The sequence below is a fragment of the Lithobates pipiens genome, unplaced genomic scaffold, assembly GCF_037356315.1.
Source record: "Lithobates pipiens isolate NorthernLeopardFrog02 unplaced genomic scaffold, aLitPip1_a1.2 Scaffold_57, whole genome shotgun sequence".
Classification (NCBI taxonomy): Eukaryota; Metazoa; Chordata; class Amphibia; order Anura; family Ranidae; genus Lithobates; species Lithobates pipiens.
Window position 1 is genome coordinate 240,267 of NW_027507879.1, and position 17,714 is coordinate 257,980.

General features: G+C 43.7%; 1 protein-coding gene across 1 annotated transcript in view; it reads right to left on the reverse strand.

Annotated features, from left to right (window-relative positions):
* ASPG (asparaginase) overlaps positions 1-17,714 on the reverse strand; it is a gene marked incomplete in the record, with an annotated part of 142,614 nt that overhangs the window by 11,175 nt on the left and 113,725 nt on the right. Inside the window, 1 exon segment of the mRNA XM_077467569.1 lies at positions 5,678-5,777. Within this exon segment, the coding sequence (XP_077323695.1) occupies positions 5,678-5,777 (100 nt within the window).

The window sequence follows — 17,714 nt, forward strand, 5'->3', positions numbered from 1 at the left end:
CCACAGTGTAGCATCTCCTTTTCTTATAACAACACTCTGTAAATGTCGGAACTGCGGAGATAATTTACTGGTGTTTTAGGAGAGGCACATTTTCCCATTCCTGCCTGATATGGAATTCTAACTGCTCAATGGTCCTGGGTCGCCTTTGTCCAAGTTTTCGTTTCAAGATGCAAATGTATTCAAAAAGTGAAAAGTCTGGACTGCAGACAGGCCAGTTAAGCACCAAGAATCATCTACTACGAAGCCATGCTGTTGTCACAAATGCAGTATGTGGGTTTGCATTCTCGTGCTGAAATATGCAAAGCCTTCCCAGAAAAGACATCATCTAGATGGTAGCATATGCTGCTCTAAAACCTGGATATTCCTTAAAGCATTGATGGTGGCTTTCCCGGTGTGCAAGCTGCCCATTCCATAGGCACGAATGACTCTCCATACCATCAGAAAATCTGGCTTTTGAACTGAGCACTGATAAGTCAGAAGGTCCCTCTCCTCTTTAGTCCAGACGACGGGACGTTCATGGTTGCCTACAAGAATTTCAAAATCGAACTTGTCTGACCTTGCAGAAGTTGCGCACCAGGAGCTGAAAACTTTCCAATATTTAAAGTATATTGCTCTTGTGACCTTTTTTCTACTGGAAATCAGTGTAGCCACCAACTTGTCTGAGAAACCCTTTCTCCTCAAGAACTGCTCCTCAGAAACCAAGCCGTGAGTCTTAGTTTTGCTAGATCTTGATGAACCAGAGGGCCCTGCAGGAGGAGATTCCGTCTTGGAGCAAGATGCCAGTATGGTTTTAGTTGCATCTTTAGCAGGGACGAGAACCATGGTCTTTTGGGCCAAAATGGAGTGATCAGAATTATCGTTGTATCTTCTCTCCTGATCTTGCTTATGACCTGAGGTATCAACTGAAACGGGGGGGGGGGGGGGAAAGGCGTAAAATAGGTGAAAACTCCACCTGCATGCCAAGGCATCCACTCCCAGCGACTGCTCGTGCCTGTTCAAGGAGAAGAGAGGGACCTGGGCATTTCCCTGGGTGGCAAAGAGATCTACTTTTGGCTGTCCCCATCTTTTTATGATCAACCTGAAGACTTCTGGATTCAACTGCCACTCTGCCTCTAAGATCTGGTTCCTGCTGAAGAAATCTGCTATTTAGTTTTGAGTGCCTTTTAGGTGGACCGCTGATAAGGATGGAGTATGCTGCTCTACTCAAGCCAGAATACCCCTTGCCAGATCCTGTTGTGCCCTACTTCTGGTTCCCCTTGTCTGTTTATGTAAGCCACAGCCGTGGCATTGTCCGACAGGACCTGAACATGTTGTCCATGGACAAAATCTGCAAAAGTCTAACACCGCCCTTTCCACCGCCTTCAGCTCCCTCCAATTTGAGGACCTCCCTGCCTCCTCTACGGACCATGAGCCCTGAATCCACTCACTGCCCATGTGAGCCCCCCAACCCCAGGAACTGGCATCGGTCGTCAGCCGTACCTGGACTGGGAAGTTCCTCCACCACCATAGACTTTTCTTTACTGTGGTGGGGATCCTTACCAGGTGAATCCAACGAACTCTGCTGGTGGTCCCAAACCTTCAATAGAAAGGTTTGCAGAGGTCTGAAATGGTGCTTTGCCCACTGGGCCGCCAGAATGGAAGAAGTCAAGGTTCCGAACACTGACATAATCTTCCTGATGGACAGGGACTGATTGGACTGTAGTTGAGATACTAATTGTATCAACTTCTTCTGATCCAGAGAGCTGATACGAAACCCCAGGAAGAACACTTCCTAAGCAGGGACCAAATTAGATTTTTGTAGATTTTATAATCCAACCTATTTTAGGTGGATGCAGGCTCTGTCCAGGTCTTTTTGCAGGGATTCCCTCTAGGACGTAGGGGCGCTAATGTTCTTGGTGAACACCCTTGGAGACGAAGACAGGCCTAATGGGAGAGCTCTGAACTGGAGATGTACTACCTTGCTCCCTTCCCTTAGTGCCAATCTCTGATATCTGTGACCTGATGGAAATCGGAATATGGAGATAAGCATCCTGTAAATCTATGGATGTCATAGCATCCCTGATTCAAGAGGTTCCTTACGGAAAAGATGGAATCCATCCAAAACCTCTTGTACTTCACAGATTTGTTCAGTACTTTGAGGTTTAAAATGAGTCGAAACCTTTCCGAAGGCTTCGGATCAGGAACACATGTGAATAGATGTCCTCTGTCAGGACCGGCACAATGACTTTCTGATACATCAGAGCCTGAATGAAGGACTTCATGGCGAAAGCCTTGACCAGATCCCTTGGGATGCTTGTGACCAAGAGCCTTTGCGGAGGGGCCTCCGTGAACTCTGTCATGTAACCCAAGGAAATCATTCTCAAAATAAACAAATTTTGAGTAATGGCTCCCCACTAAGGGAGGAACTCTTAGAGTCTCCCTCACACCTTGAGGGGTGAGTAATTGTGGTTTGGTGGCGGATGCAGGAGGATTGAGGAGCACTCCACCCCTTCCCTTGGGTTTCTGTGCAGCCCAGGGCTTCTTCTTGTTCTGTGACCTATCTTCCGGTTGCCCTTTTGGGGCCCGAAAAAAAAACATCTACGCACCTGCACCGTTTTCTTCTTGACTGGAAACGACTTCTTTTTGTCCGCCGTCCGGTCAAGAATAGACCAACTCCGAGCCGAACAAAAGATCCCCTGCAAATGGAATACTACAAAGCATATTTTTTTACGCCGCATCTCCTGGCCAAGTTTTCAGCCACAAGGCCCTTCTTACTGAGTTAGTTAGGGCGGCCGCTCTGGCTGTCATGTGGACCGACTCAGCTGAGGCATCTGCAATATACGCAAGTGCCGCTGAAAGAGTAGAAAAGGAGTCTAAAATCTCCTGCTTTGGGGAATCGGCCATAATGTGTGCTTTCAATTGGTTAACCCAATGGTCTAGATTCCTTGCCACACAGGTTTTTGTCATGGCCGGTTTCAAACTAATCATTACCGACTGCCAGGCTCTCTTTAGAAGGAGGTCCATCTTTTTGTCCATTGGCTCTTTCAAAGTGCCCAAGTCCTCAAATGCCAAGTCCGTTGACTTCGAGACTTGAGAAAAGGCAGAATCTAACTTAGGGACCTTGTTCCAAATAAACTCTGCCCTAGAAAATAATGGCTTCTTTTCAGGCTCTAACTATTCCTTCTTGATCATATCCAAAATCAGAGCATTAACCGGGAAGGTGCGACTTCTCAATCTTCTTAATCCCCTAGCCCCACATACATACGATCATGCAGGGAGAGTTCTCGCTTTTCTTCCTCAATTCCTAAGGTCGCATAGATCACCTTAAGGAGACCTCCCACTTCTTCTAAGGATAACTTATACTTAGAGGTGGCTTCCGAATCATTTTCGTCCAAAAGAGAGGCCAAAGAGACAGAATCCTGATAGGTATCTTGTGACGTCATCAACTGAGAACACTCCTGGAGCTCCAAGGATGACTGCAGGGTTCTAGGCTCCCCTGACGTTCCTGGAACTTCCGCCAAATTAGTTCTGAACGCCTGAAATGTAGCCTTGAGCTCATCCTTAATGGTTGTTAGTAAATCGCCACAAATGGATGGGGATTCTTCCCTAACCAGACTTGAAATACAAAACGCACAGAGCGTTTTTGATCCATGTTTCACTTAGTTTTTCCTTACAGACAGGGCATTCCTCTTAACTGGTTGGGCAGCACTTTTGGCCTGGACAAACAGAAAAAAAGAGACAAGAAAAAAACAAACCACGCTATTTAAACTCTGCAAAACTAATGCAGTGACACCCAGGTGCATCTAGGAAAAACACACAATTCCCAAGGAAACCAACACCCCCTACATCTTCAGAGTTAACACCAAGCTTACAAGTAACCAGCAGACCCCCGGAATGGGGGGGGGGGGCTGGGGTGGTGGATAAAAGGGTGATCACTCCCCCACTGGAGCAAAAGGATCTGGACAATCAAGAGACACCGCTCCTACCTTCACCTTGCTGGTGCCTTGACTTGCCCCCTTGTCTGCATCGCTTTCCATCTCTAGCTCAGCAGATGCATGGTATGTGTTTCACCGCCGGACTTGGGATTCAAAAACGCCACTGCGCCGACCCGGAACAGGAAATAAGGCGCCAGGTGGCCCTCCTATCTCCCCCTGTGTACCAGCAGCCGGAAATGATGCCGCATGCCGCCCAGAAGTCCTGCCCCTTTCCTGAAGTTCATGGCCGACAGCTCTCCTGGCCACCAGTTGGCAGCCGCTTAAAGCGGTTGTATAGTATATTTTTTCCACTTTTACTTACAGGTAAGCCTATAATAAGGCTTACCTGTAGGTAAAAAAAAATCTCCTAAACCTGTATGGTTTAGGAGATATTCCCCTGGCAATGAGACGCTGATTGCAGAGGCGCATGCGCACAGGGGTTTCTCAGCTGGAAGCCCGGCAGATGCCGGATCCTGCCAGAAAGAAATCTCCAACGCACATGTGCGGGAGTGACTATATCGCCGCTCCAGCCACTCAGCGCCGGAGCCGCAATATCTGGAAGATACGCTGAGGGAACATGTCAGCTCCCTCGGTGTGTATCAGGTGAAATGTCGGGGCCTTGTTCTAAGGTAGAGTATTTCATAATGAGCTAGTATGCGGTGCATACTAGCTCATTATGCCTTTTTCCTTGCAGGTATGAAAAACAATAAAAAAATTCAGCGGGTTTATTACCGCTTTAAATACTGCGATACAGCACGCTGTGCACGCGGGAAATAAACCCTGCGGCCGCCAGCTCTGAAACAGGGAAAAGAAGAAACGGACGTACCTGCTTTCCCCGAGCACTGAAGGGGGAGAAAGAGCCCATGACACCGTCCAAGCTAGGAAGCAGATGGGAGGACCAGCCCCAGAAAAAAATAAAAAAAATAAAATAAAAAAAAGGTGAGAACCCGCTCTCTCCCAGGACCAGCCTGAGAGATCATGGCTCCCACCGGAGGGGTTCCTCCCAGTTATAGGAAAACACAAAAAACTGAGGAGGCTGCATGGTGGCTTTCCTTTAAAGCTCTGATGGAGGAGGTGTTTCCTTTTGGGAGGTGGAGCCATGATCTCTCTCTCTCGGGTGGCTGTCCTGAAAGTCGTTTTGGAAAAACAAAATTCATTGCTTTTGGGCTAAAAATAGCACCTGTAAAGTGCCTCCCCTGCAGCCCCAGTGTGAGAGTTCAAGCTCTTTGACACTGGAGCGGTGCGCTTTCAGGATGTTAGAAAGAGTCCTGCAAGCAGCATCTTTTGGGTGGTGTGGGAGCAGTAAATACACAGCTCCTCCACCGCCCCTGCCGTTGGAAACAATGGGCACTGCTGTCGAAGCACCTGCAAAGTTAAAATTTGTGGCGCTTTACAACTTACGCCCACCCGCCCCAGTGTGAAAGTACTCTGTATGAAACCATGACTTAATAGTTAACAGGATCAAAGCTAAAACAAAACAAAAAAAAACAAAAACACACACCTTACTGTAAACAGTGGTGGCATTATCCAACAAACTTGTACTTTCAGCTTCAGTCCAAAATGCATTTGATGTCACCTTGAAACATCTAGTGAAAGCTTGGCTTAGGATTGGCCAGGCTGACCTTGATTAACACACCTGATGCCCAATAGCAAATCTCCACCTCTCCCCTTATCTCAGTCACTCCAAGCCAATAACCACTCGGTCACTCCCAGCAGTAACTCACCACTTGGTAAGGTGTTTGTCCATCATAACCAGCTTGATCCATGTCAACTCCAGCCAGCTCCCAGGCAGTCAGTGCGTCCACATCCCCAATGGCAGCCAAGCTGTAAAAAATAAAATAAAAATCAGAGATCTATATGGCATCAAATGGAAGGTGTTAAAGTACAAGTCATCTGGGTTGATTTACTAAAACTGGAGTGTGCAAAATCTGGTGCAGCTCTGTATTATAGAAACCAATCAGCTTCTAGGTTTCATTGTCTGAGCTTAAATGAACAAACTGAGGTTAGAAGCGGATTGGCTACCCACACACAGCTGCACCAGATTTTGCACTCTCCTGTTTTAGTAAATCAACCCCCATGGTATTATGGGACTGCCACTTCAAAGTGCAAAAAGCCCATTTCAACAAGATTCCACTTTTAATTATTCCACTTCTGCTATACAGTAGCTGTCTGCGATGGCTTGCAACGCTTCCTTGTAAAAGACGGAACAGCATGGCATTTAGGTTCCACCATTTGTGATATAATAATTTGTATATGTGTACACCATTCTAAGTTTGAAAGCATTGTATTTTTTTCCCATATTTATTGGCAAATTTAGAAATAGAAGTGGTACACTATAATATGTACTGTGCAAGACTCGCTTTAAGCTAGCCGCTGCATTCAGTGACGTTCACCTGTCAGTAAAAACCACACAAGTGGTGATGCAGCTGGGTACGGGTGACTATGTATTTTCAGCCCTATGTAAACACACCAGGTAGTGTGGAATATTCCAAGCTAGAAAGACGACTTTATAAAATGGTAAAGGTAAAATGGAAAGCGACTTCAGAAGAGAAGTGGAGCGTGTCGTACTCAGCTTGAACTTGCACCTGATTCAAAGTCTTGAAGTCAGACAACTAGTATTGTGAGAAACAGGTTTCCTTTATAAATGGGCTAAATAAATGTGTTTAACGCCTTGAAAAAGTATTCCTACCCCTTGATATTTTCCACATTTTGTCACGTTGCAACCAAAAACATAAATGTATTTTAGTGGCACGTAATTGTGAAGTGGAAGAAAAAAAAAAAAATTATAAATGGTTTTCAATTTTTTTTTTTTACAAATCAAGATCTTAAAAACGTGGCATGCATTTGTATTCAATACTTTGTAGAACCACCTTTCTCCACAATTACAGCTGCAAGTCTTTTTGAGGAAGTCACTAATGCAGGGATCTCAAACTGGTGGCCCTCCAGCTGTTGCAAAACTACAAGTCCCATCATGCTTCTGCCTGTGGGAGTCAGGCTTGTAACTGTCAGCTTTGCAATGCCTCATGGGACTTGTAGTTTTGCAACAGCTGGAGGGCCGCCAGTTTGAGACTCCTGCTCTCACAGCTTTGCACCTCTAGAGTGTGAAATTTCTGCCCAGTCTTCTTTGCAAAATAGCTCAAGGTCTGTCAGATTGGATGGAGAGCGTCTGTGAACAGCAATTTTCAAGTCTTGCCACAGATTCTCAATTGGATTTAGGTCTGGACTTTGACTGGGCCATTCTAACACATGAATATGCTTTGATCTAAACCAGGGATATGCAATTAGCGGACCTCCAGCTGTTGCAGAACTACAAGTCCCATGAGGCAGACTGACAGCCACAAGCATAACACCCAGAGGCAGAGGGATGATGGGACTTGTAGTTTTGCAACAGCTGGAGGTCCGATAATTGCCTATCCCTGATCTAAACCATTCCATTGTAGCTCTGGTTGTATGTTTAGGGTCGTTGTCCTGCTGGAAGGTGAACCTCTTCCCCAGTCAATTCTTTCGCAGACTAACAGGTGTGTTCAGGGGGATGTGCAGTGTTAGTGGTCCACTACACAGTTTTGCTTTTAGCCCAAAAAGTGAAATTTTGGTCTCATCTGACCAGAGCACCATCTTCCACATGTTTGCTGTGTCCCCCACATGAATTCTCCCAAACTGCAATCATGACATCTTATGGATTTCTTTTAACAATGGCTTTCTCCTTGCCACTCTTCCATAAAGGTCAGATTTGTGGAGAGCACGACTAATAGTTGTCCTGTGGACAGATTCTCCCACCTGAGCTGTGGATCTCTGCAGCTCCTCTAGAGTTACCATGGACCTCTCGGCTACTTCTCTGATGAATGCTCTCCTTTCCCAGCCTGCCAGTTTAGGTGGACAGGCCTGTCTTGGTAGGTTTGGAGTTGTGCCATACTTTTTCTATTTTCATGATGGATTGAACAGTGGTCCATGAGATGTCCAAAGCTTGGGATATTTTTGTTATAACCTAAACCCGCTTTAACCACTTCAGCCCCGGACCATTTTGCTGGCCAAAGACCAGACCACTTTTTGCGATATGGCACTGTGTCGCTTTAATGGACAATTGCACGGTCACGTGGCTCCCAAACAAAATTAACATCCTTTTTTTCCCCACAAATAGAGCTTTCTTTTGGTGGTATTTGATCACCCCTGCGGTTTTAATTTTTTTGCGCTATAAACAAAAATAGAGCGACAATTTTTTAATTTTTGTTATAATAAATATCCCCCAAACATATATAAAAAAACATTTTTTTTTCCTCAGTTTAGGCCGATACGTATTCTTCTACATATTAAAAAAAAAAAAATTGCAATAAGCGTTTGGTTTGCGCAAAAGTTATAGCGTTTACAAAATAGGGGATAGTTTTATGACATTTTTATTAATCATTTTTTTTTCACTAGTAATGGTGGTGATCAGTGATTTTTATTGCGACTGCGACATTATGGCGGACACATCAGACATTTTTGGGACCATTGTCATTTATACAGCAATCACTGCTATATAAATGCAGCGATTCCTGTGTAAATGACACTGGCAGTGAAGGGGTTAACCAGGGGGTGGCAGTGTAGGGGTTAAGTGTTCCTAGGGGTGTGTTACTAACTGTTGGGGGCTGGGCTTTCATTTAGTGAACACTGATCTCTGCTCCAATCACATGGAGCAGAGATCAGCGTCACTAGTTGCTAGGCAGAACGGGGAGATGCTGTTTACAACGGCATCTCTCCGTTCAGCTGCCCCGTGAGACGATCGCAGGTATGCCGGCGGCGATAGAGTCCGCGGGACCCGCGACTGGACTCACGGGGGTCCCGACCAGCACGCGAGCGCGCTCGTGATGGCAGGGCGGCATTAAAGATTGGACGTACCTGTATGCCATACTGCCAACATACATTGGCGTGCGCTGGTCAGGAACTGGTTAAACTTCCCCACAACTTTATCCCTGACCTGTCTGGTGTGTTCCTTTGCCTTCATGATGCGGTTTGTTCACTAAGGTTCTTTAACAACCTCTGAGGCCTTGGCAGAACAGCTGTACTTCTACTGAGATTAAATTACACACAGGTGGACTCTACTTATGAATTAGGTGACTTCTGAAGGCAATTAGTTCCACTAGATTTTAGTTAGGGGTATCAGAGTAAAGGGGGCTGAATACAAATGCACGGCACACTTTTCAGATATTTGTAAAAACGTTTTTAAAAAAATTTAATATTTTTCCTTCCACTTCACATCTGTGTGCCACTTTGTGTTGGTCTATCACAAAAAAACCCAATAAAATAAATTTACGCTTTTAGTTGTAACTTGACAAAATGTGGAAAATTTCAAGAGATATGAATACTTTTTTTTTTTTTTTTTTTTTTTTTAAAGCACTGCGAGTTTCACGTTCTACATGGCATCATTTATTTTTCAGGTTTTCATTATTTGTAAAGTAAACCCTGATGGCAAAGACCAAGACATAAAATGCTTTCAGAGTGTTTGGAAGTTGTCTGAGGTCTCTGTTCTAATCAAGAGTAAAAGCTGCTGACAGTAAAAGGTTTGTCACTGCAGCAGCGGCAAAGTAATTGAACGCAACAGGTTATTAGTGGTGAGTATTTGAAGCACACCGAGTGTAAAGACATCACAGTGCAGACACAGTAGACAGGATGTTATCTCAAGGAGGAGAGATACGGTTTGTACAAGCCAGACAATATCCACTAAGCATGGCCACAAAGCGGGAAGAAATTAGAGGGCACCTGAGACAGGTTTAAATCAGACAGACAATCCATCATGCAGTATTTACCAAAAGACACACGTGATAGGATTTCTACTGGGGTTGCACCAATACTAGTATCTGCACAAGTGTTGGTACTCGTGCAAATGCACCTATACCTGAAACCGATACTTTCAGGCTCTTTGAGCTGTCAGTGGGTCTCCCCAGTGTTAGACCCCTTTCACACTGGGGCACTTTGCAGGCGCTACAGCGCTAAAAATAGCACCTGAAAAGCACCCTGAAACAGCCGCTGCTTTGTCTCCAATGTGAAAGCCCTGTGGGCTCACACACTGGCAGGACACTATAAAAAAAATAAAAAAAATAAAGTCCTGCAAGCTGCATCTTTGGAGCAGTGAAGGAACAGTGTGTATACCGCTCCTGCCCATTGAAATGAATGGGCAGCACGGCTATACCGTCAGGCAAAGCGCTGCTGTAACCCTTTTTTGGCCACTAGCAGGAGGGTAAACACACCCGTTAGCGGGCCAAATACCCTTGCAAATACGACGGTAAAGCGCAGCTAAAAGTAGCAGCACTTTACTGCCAATGGATCCACCACCCCAGTGTGAAAGGGGCCTTAAAGAAGTCCGGTAATTGGAGCTGTCAAAAAAAATAAAAAAAATAAAAATAAAAACAGCCGGAAATGTTTATTACCAACATTGTTCAGCCTTGAAAGACTAAAATAAAAAGAAACCTTGTTTCTTTTTGTATATTTCTGTTTCTTCATCTGCAAATCAAAGGGATGAACAAATGTTCCTCTGTTTAACCCCTTAATAACCCTTTATTTACGCTAATCAGTCTTAATTAACTCTCTATTCTCCTCCATTTAATTATTTTTCCTGCTTTTTTTCACGTCTATTTTATAAACCAGAGATATGCAATTAGCGGACCTCCAGCTGTTGCAAAACTACAAGTCCCATCATGCCTCTGCCTCTGGGTGTCATGCTTGTGGCTGTCAGTCTTGCTATGCCTCATGGGACTTGTAGTTCTGCAACAGCTGGAGGTCTGCTAATTGCATATCCCTGTTATAAATGATAAACAGTTAAAACTTTTTTTGTTTGCTTTGTTGGCGAATATTTTTACACATATATTAACCACTTCCCACCCGTCAATAGCAAATTGATGCCCGGGAAGTGGTTCTGTTATCCTGAGTGGGCGTCATAGGACGTCCTTCACAATAGCTTGCCGCCACGCATTGGTGTTAGACTGACACACCGCTCCACCAATCTCGGTAAAGAGCCTCTGGTGGAGGCTCTTTACCACGTGATTAGCAGAGTCCAGTCACGGCTGATCACGATGTAAACAGGAAAAGCCACTGATCTGCGTTTTCTCACTCGCGTCTAACTGACGCAAGTAGAGGTGAGCCGAGCACCAGCTCTCCTGACGGGGGGGGGGGGGGGGGGGGGTGTCTGCACCTTATCAGTACAGCCCCCCCTTGGATGCCCACACTGGACCACCAGAGAAGCCCCCAGGACCACCAGAGAAGTGGGCAACCAGGTATGTAACCCATGGCCATCCACATGTGCAAATCAGTGCCCACAAATGGGCACTGACTGGCACCATCATGTACCAAATAAAATCAGTGATGCCCAGCAATGCCACCCATCAGTGTCCAGCAGTGCTACCCATAAGTGCCCATCAGTGCCACCTATGGGTGTCCATCAGTGCTGCATACCAGTGCCAACTCATTGGTGCAGCCATATCAGTGCCCATCATTGAAGAAAACATTCTCGTATACAATTTTTTTTCTTAACAGAAACAAAGAAAACCTTTTTTTTTTCAAAAAATTTCGGTCTTTTTTTTTTATTTGCTGCACAAAAAATAAAAAAAATCGCAGAGGTGATCAAATGCCACCAAAATAAAGCTCTATTTGTGGGAACAAAATGATAAAAAATGTGAGTACAGTGTTGTATGACCGCGCAATTGTCATTCAAATTGCTACAGCGATGAAAGCTGAAAATTGGCTTGGGCAGGAAGGTCTACATGCCTGGTAATGAAGTGGTTTACATATTTACACATTTCAAAGCACTAAATTGCAATTCATTTGTAAATAACTTTTCAATGCTTTGTACCATAGCTAACAGCTGAAGTTAAAACAAAACCGTTGCGGTAGATATCAGTAATTGGTTTTGGCGAGTACTTAAAACATCTGCTAAAATTGCAGGGCCATCAGTGAGTAGAGGTGATTTATTTTCTACAAAGCAAATATCTAAAATTTGTTTTTTTGTCTTTAAAATTTCCCCTGTCAGAGGAGTATTGAGGTTGCCTGGCTGTGTCTGACTTTGTCTGCAATACTTCAGATCAGCAAAGTCTGCACGTTACATGTTCCAGGCTACTTATGCAGTATATAAGTTAATGGTCTCTTTCACGTAGTGCCTACTATAAAGTACGCCCATGCAAGGCCAAGTTTACCAGGGACATGCAGTCAGGGAAAGCGGCGTTATGAACATTAAAAAAAAAAAAAAAAAGCGCTTTGAGGGTCATAGTTTGACAACCTGGGGTCACAGAGACACCAAATTTGGGTCATAGGTAACTCAAGTGATAGCAGGGTTCTTGTGCAGCCTGTCAGAAGCTACATACAGAGCGGCCAGTTTAAATACAAGCTGGCACACTGTTTGCAGCAGACTGGGAGGATGAGCTCTCAGTGCATTTAGATACTGCTTGTCAGAGGCACTGAGCTCAATGGACAGCTTGGAGCCTTGGCCAAATGTTAAAGCATCATTGGAACATGCTCTGCAATAAAAATGCTGTAGTGGAGGCTCTCCTCTCACTGCAGTGTCATAGAAGGGGCTCCTTTCCAGCCCAGTCTTCTTAACTAGAAGGAAAAGCATGGGTTTATGGGTATAAGATTTACTCACAATCCTATGTTTTTCTCACACAGTTAAGAGGGAGAATGAGAATCTGCTGCCTGATGAAAAGGTATGGTTTTAATCAAGCTAAATCATATATTATTGTGCTATATGTTATAACAATTTATTATTTATCCATTTACTGTAAAATTGCTGGTTTGAAGTTATAACTTCAAACATTAGTACTTTATCCGTTAAGACACCTGCTTGAGTACAGTTTTTGGAAATCTAGCAAATTACCTTAAAAACAATATAATTATTTGTATATTACTTATGGTAATTAACCACTTCCATAGCAGGCCTATTCCTGGACTTCTCTCCTTCATGTAAAACATAATTTTTTTTTTTTTTTGCTATAAAATTACTCAGAACCCTAAAACATTATACATGTTTTTTTTTTTGTTTTGTTTTTTAGCACCCTAGGGAATAAAATGGCGGTCATTGCAACTTTTTATCTCACACGGTATTTGCGCAATAATTTTTCAAACGCTTTTTTTGGGGGGAAAAAAAACTGTTTAATTAAAAAAAAAAAAAAAAAAACAGTAAAGTTAACGCAATTTTTTTGTACAAATGTGAAAGATTATGTTACGCTGAGTAAATAGATAACCAACATGTCATGCTTTAAAATTGTGCAAAATCATGGAATAGCGCCAAACTTCAGTACTTAAAAATCTGCATAGGGGACTCTTTAAATTTTTTTTACATGTTACCAGTTTAGAGATACAGAGGCAGTCTAGTGCTAGAATTGTTGCACGCGCTGTAACGCATGCGGCGATACCTCACATGTGTAGTTTGAGAGGCATTTACATATGTGGGCGGGATTTGCATGTGCGTTCGCTTCTGAGCGCGAGCGCACGGGAACAGGGGCGGTTTAAAAAAAAAATTGTATTTGAATTTCAATACATTTTTATTTTATTTTTTACACTTTTAATTTTTTTGATCACTTTTATTCCTATTACAAGGAATGTAAACATCCCTTGTAATAGGAATCTATGTGACAGGTCCTCTTTATGGAGAGATGCATAGTCAATAAGACATCTCTCCTCCAGGCTGGAAAGCATGAGATGGGTTGAAAATAAAACTTCACCGATATCATGTTCACAGCCGCAATCGGGTAACAATTGGTCACCGGAAATCTCTATCGTCCTCATCCAGCGCGATGGCAGAGCCCGGAGAAGCACCGGATGGCGGCATCCAATCCCGTCGCCTTTAAGAACGATCAAGTGGCGGAACTGCCGCTATGATTGTTCTTATCATGCACAGAATGGGCGGCTGAAAATTATATCTGAATGATGCCTCTAACTGCAGGCATCATTCAGATATCTCCCCCGAAAGTCAAGGACGTCATTTTACTATGGCCCGGTAGGGAAGTGGTTAACCACTTGCCACCCAGGCCAATTCTGATACTTCTCTGCTACATATAAAAACCATCATTTTTTTTTTTTTATGGAAAATGACTCGGAACCCCTAAAACATTAATATATATATATATATATATATATATATATATATATAAATAATATTTATATATACAATATAATATTTTTGCCAGATGCCCTAAGGAATAAAATGGTGGTCGTTGAAAAATTGCTGCGCAAATACCGTGTAACTTCAAAACGTGTTTGTTTTGGGGAAAAAAATTGTTTCATGAATATTAAACAAAAAAAAAAAACAAACACAAAAAAACCCACTAAAGTTAGCCCAACTCTACTGTATAATGTGAAATATGATGTTAGGCCAAATAAATAGACACGCAACATGTCACACTTTAAAATTAAAAACACTCGTGGTAAGGCGCCAACTTCGGTACTTAAAAATCTGCATAGGTGATGCTTTAAATTTCTTTTACAGGTTACATGTTTAGATTTTCTAGTGCTAGAACTAGTGCTCTCGCTCCAACGTTCGCGGCGTATGTAACCTGTGAGCATCTGGCTCTGATACTAGCCACTGACCTCACCGCACGTCCCTTGAGTTTACCTGTACAAGTGTCCTGTGCACCCCCCTGGAGGCAGTCCCATTCAAGTCAATTGGGATGCAATGGCTGCACAGACACAGCTGCTGCTCCGAATTTTACATATGCGCAGCTCTGAACCCACACTCCTTTGCATTCGAGGACATGCACCTGCATGTTTGTTAACCACTTGCTTACTGGGCACTTAAACCCCCCTCCTGCCCAGACCAATTTTTTAGCTTTCAGCGCTGATGCACTTTGAATGACAATTGTGTGGCTATACAATACTGTATCCAAATGAAATTTTTATCCTTTTTTTCCCCACAAATAGAGCTTTCTTTTGGTGGTATTTAATTACAGCTGGGAGTTTTATTTTTTGCTAAACAAAAAAAGATGCAAAATAACAAAAAATAAAAAATCATGTTTAATAGTTTATTATAAAATTTTGCAAACAGGCAATTTTTCTCCTTCAGTGAAATGCGCTGATGAGGCGGCGTTGGTGGGCACTGATAGGCACAGTTAAGGTGGCACCGAAAGGCACAAATAAGGCAGTACTGATGGGCACAGATAAGGCAGCACAGATGGGCAAAGATAAGATGGGCACTGATAGATGGCACTGCTGGGCACAGATATGTGGCACTGAGGTGCAGCACTGTGTGCGAGGCAGATTGTGGGCACTGATGGGTGTCACTTTTTGGCAAATTTTGGTGGCACTGATGAGCTGTCCCCAGCTCACCGTGATCGGGACAGATGTCCTGATCACAGCGGCCGGTGATCGGCTTTTTTTTTATCCTCGCGCTATCAGCGCGAGGAGGAAAAATAGCCGATTACCAGCTGTGTTGTGATCACATGGTAAGGGGTCAGGATCGATACCTTGCTCCAATCCGTGATCAGGCGAGTCTCAGACTCGCTGATCCCAGAGCGGGGCGCGCAGGCCGCTTGTGCACGGGACAACGTCAATAGACGTAGTCCCGGCAAAGCAGGTCCGCGCTGTAGCCGTCATTTGGCTATAGTGTGGATCTCAAGAAGTTGAGTTTAAAGTGTCTCCCCTGAAGTACCCACAACCTATAAATTTGTTTTATTTTCATTAAAATAATGCTGCTATATATATACTTTTCTAGACGATCGTTATACATTGGTCACGTGATATAATGCAGTGTCCGGCCAAGTGTTGAATGTTCCTGTAGATTTCTCCCCTTTCTTCCCCTTCACACAGCATTCAAACAGCAGCAGGAGCCATTGGCTCTTGCCGCTGTCAATTAAATGCAGTAAAGAGGAAGTGGGGGGCAGGCCTAAGTCCCGCTGTGTAAGTCTATGGAGTGCGGCTCCATAGACACACAGGTCAGAAGCGAGCATGCACCGTTTGTCCCCTTAGCAAACAGCTTGCTATGGGGGCACATAAAAGAAGAGGATGGGCCAGGATAGCCGCCAGGGACCCGAGGAGGAGGATTGGGGCTGTTCTGTGCAAAACCACTGCAAAAAGCAGGTGCGTATAACATTAATGTTTGTTAGTTTAATTTGAAAAAATCAGACCTTCGTAACACTTTAACCACTTCCTGCCGGTACGACGTTGCAGACTTTGAGTGGCGATATCTGAACGATGCCTGCAGGGCATCAGATATATTTTTTTACAGTTGGCGATTCCCTGCACCGTAAAAACAATCATAGCAGCTGTTCAGCCACTTGATTGTTTTTACAGGGGGTGGAAGGGGATGTGCCCCCCTCCCACCGCTTCTATTGGCTCGCCCGTGTAAATCAGCGAGCCCAAGGAGGAATCTGATGGTGCCAGAAGCTGACCGTGGAGAATCCTGTGGGCCAGATAGTCCCTGGAAGTCTCTATGACCTTTCGGAGGCCGGGCGCGATGTTATGACATCACGTCCGGCCTCTGCATTTGCACATGCTGTTGCATTTTTTTATTTCAGGCTTCCCAGCCTAGAGGTGTGATCTGGGGACTTATAGACCCCAGATCTCGCTTTAAAGAGGACCTTTCATAACCTATTCCCATTACAATGGATGTTTACATTCCTTGTAATAAGAATAACAGAAAAAAAAAAAAAAAAAGTGTCAAAAAAAAAAAAAAAAATGTAAAGCTCCCCCGTCCCCGCTCACAGAAGCGAAATCACACGTGAGGTAACGCTGCGAATATTAGAGCGAGAGCAATAATTCTAGCCCAAACATTTTTAAAGCGTCTTGTATGGGCTGTTTGGTCGTTGTTGGTGACTTTTTTTGTGGTCTACTCCTCTTATACATCAAGAGAGGGTTTCAGTGGTCAGCAGGGGTGTCCCATCAGCGAGGGCAAACTGAAGTGTGGTCAGTTTACAGTATATGCATATTTTTGTATATAATCTATGACTATTAAATATGTATGCATTATTCGAACTGTAAATCTATCTCTCTAAAGATATAGAAGCTCCTGAAGAAGGGACAACCTCAGTCGTGAAACATGTTAAGCAATTTTTAACTCTTCAAGGACCTTTGAGCACCCCGATAGCGAATGCCATATCCTAGTGTGTGTGGAAGTATACAAGTGGCGTCCATCTCTGGGGTTGATCAATGGGTCCCCCTCTTTTTGTATTTGTCTATCAACGTGTTACCTTCCATGTGTACTGTATATGTAACTAATATCTGTGAACTATTAAAAATTTGTTATATTTTATATGTGCCGGTAAAGTCCATTTTTTTTCTATCCTTCAATACATTTTTAAAGCGTCTATGGAGATCTCTACGTACTGAAGATTCCGTGAGCGTGCACAATTTTAAAGTGTGACATGTTGGGTATCTATTCACTCAGCGTAACATCATCTTTCACATTCTGCAAAAAATGTGGGTTAATGTTCTTTTTTTTTTTTTTAAAGAAAAAAGTTTTGGTTTCCAAAAAAAAAAAAAAAGTTTGAAAAATTGCTGTGAAAATACCATGCAAGATAAAAAGTTGGGACGACCGCCATTGTATTCCCTAGGGCAGTGATGGCGAACCTTGGCACCCCAGATGTTTTGGAACTACATTTCCCATGATGCTGAGCTGCACTGCAGAGTGCATGAGCATCATGGGAAATGTAGTTCCAAAACATCTGGGGTGCCAAGGTTCGCCATCACTGCCCTAGGGTCTCCGCTAAAAAACAAAACATATAATGTTGGGGGTTTGAGTCATTTTCTAGCAAAAAATTATTTTTACATGTAGGAAGTGCCAGAATTGGCCTGGGTGGTAAGTGG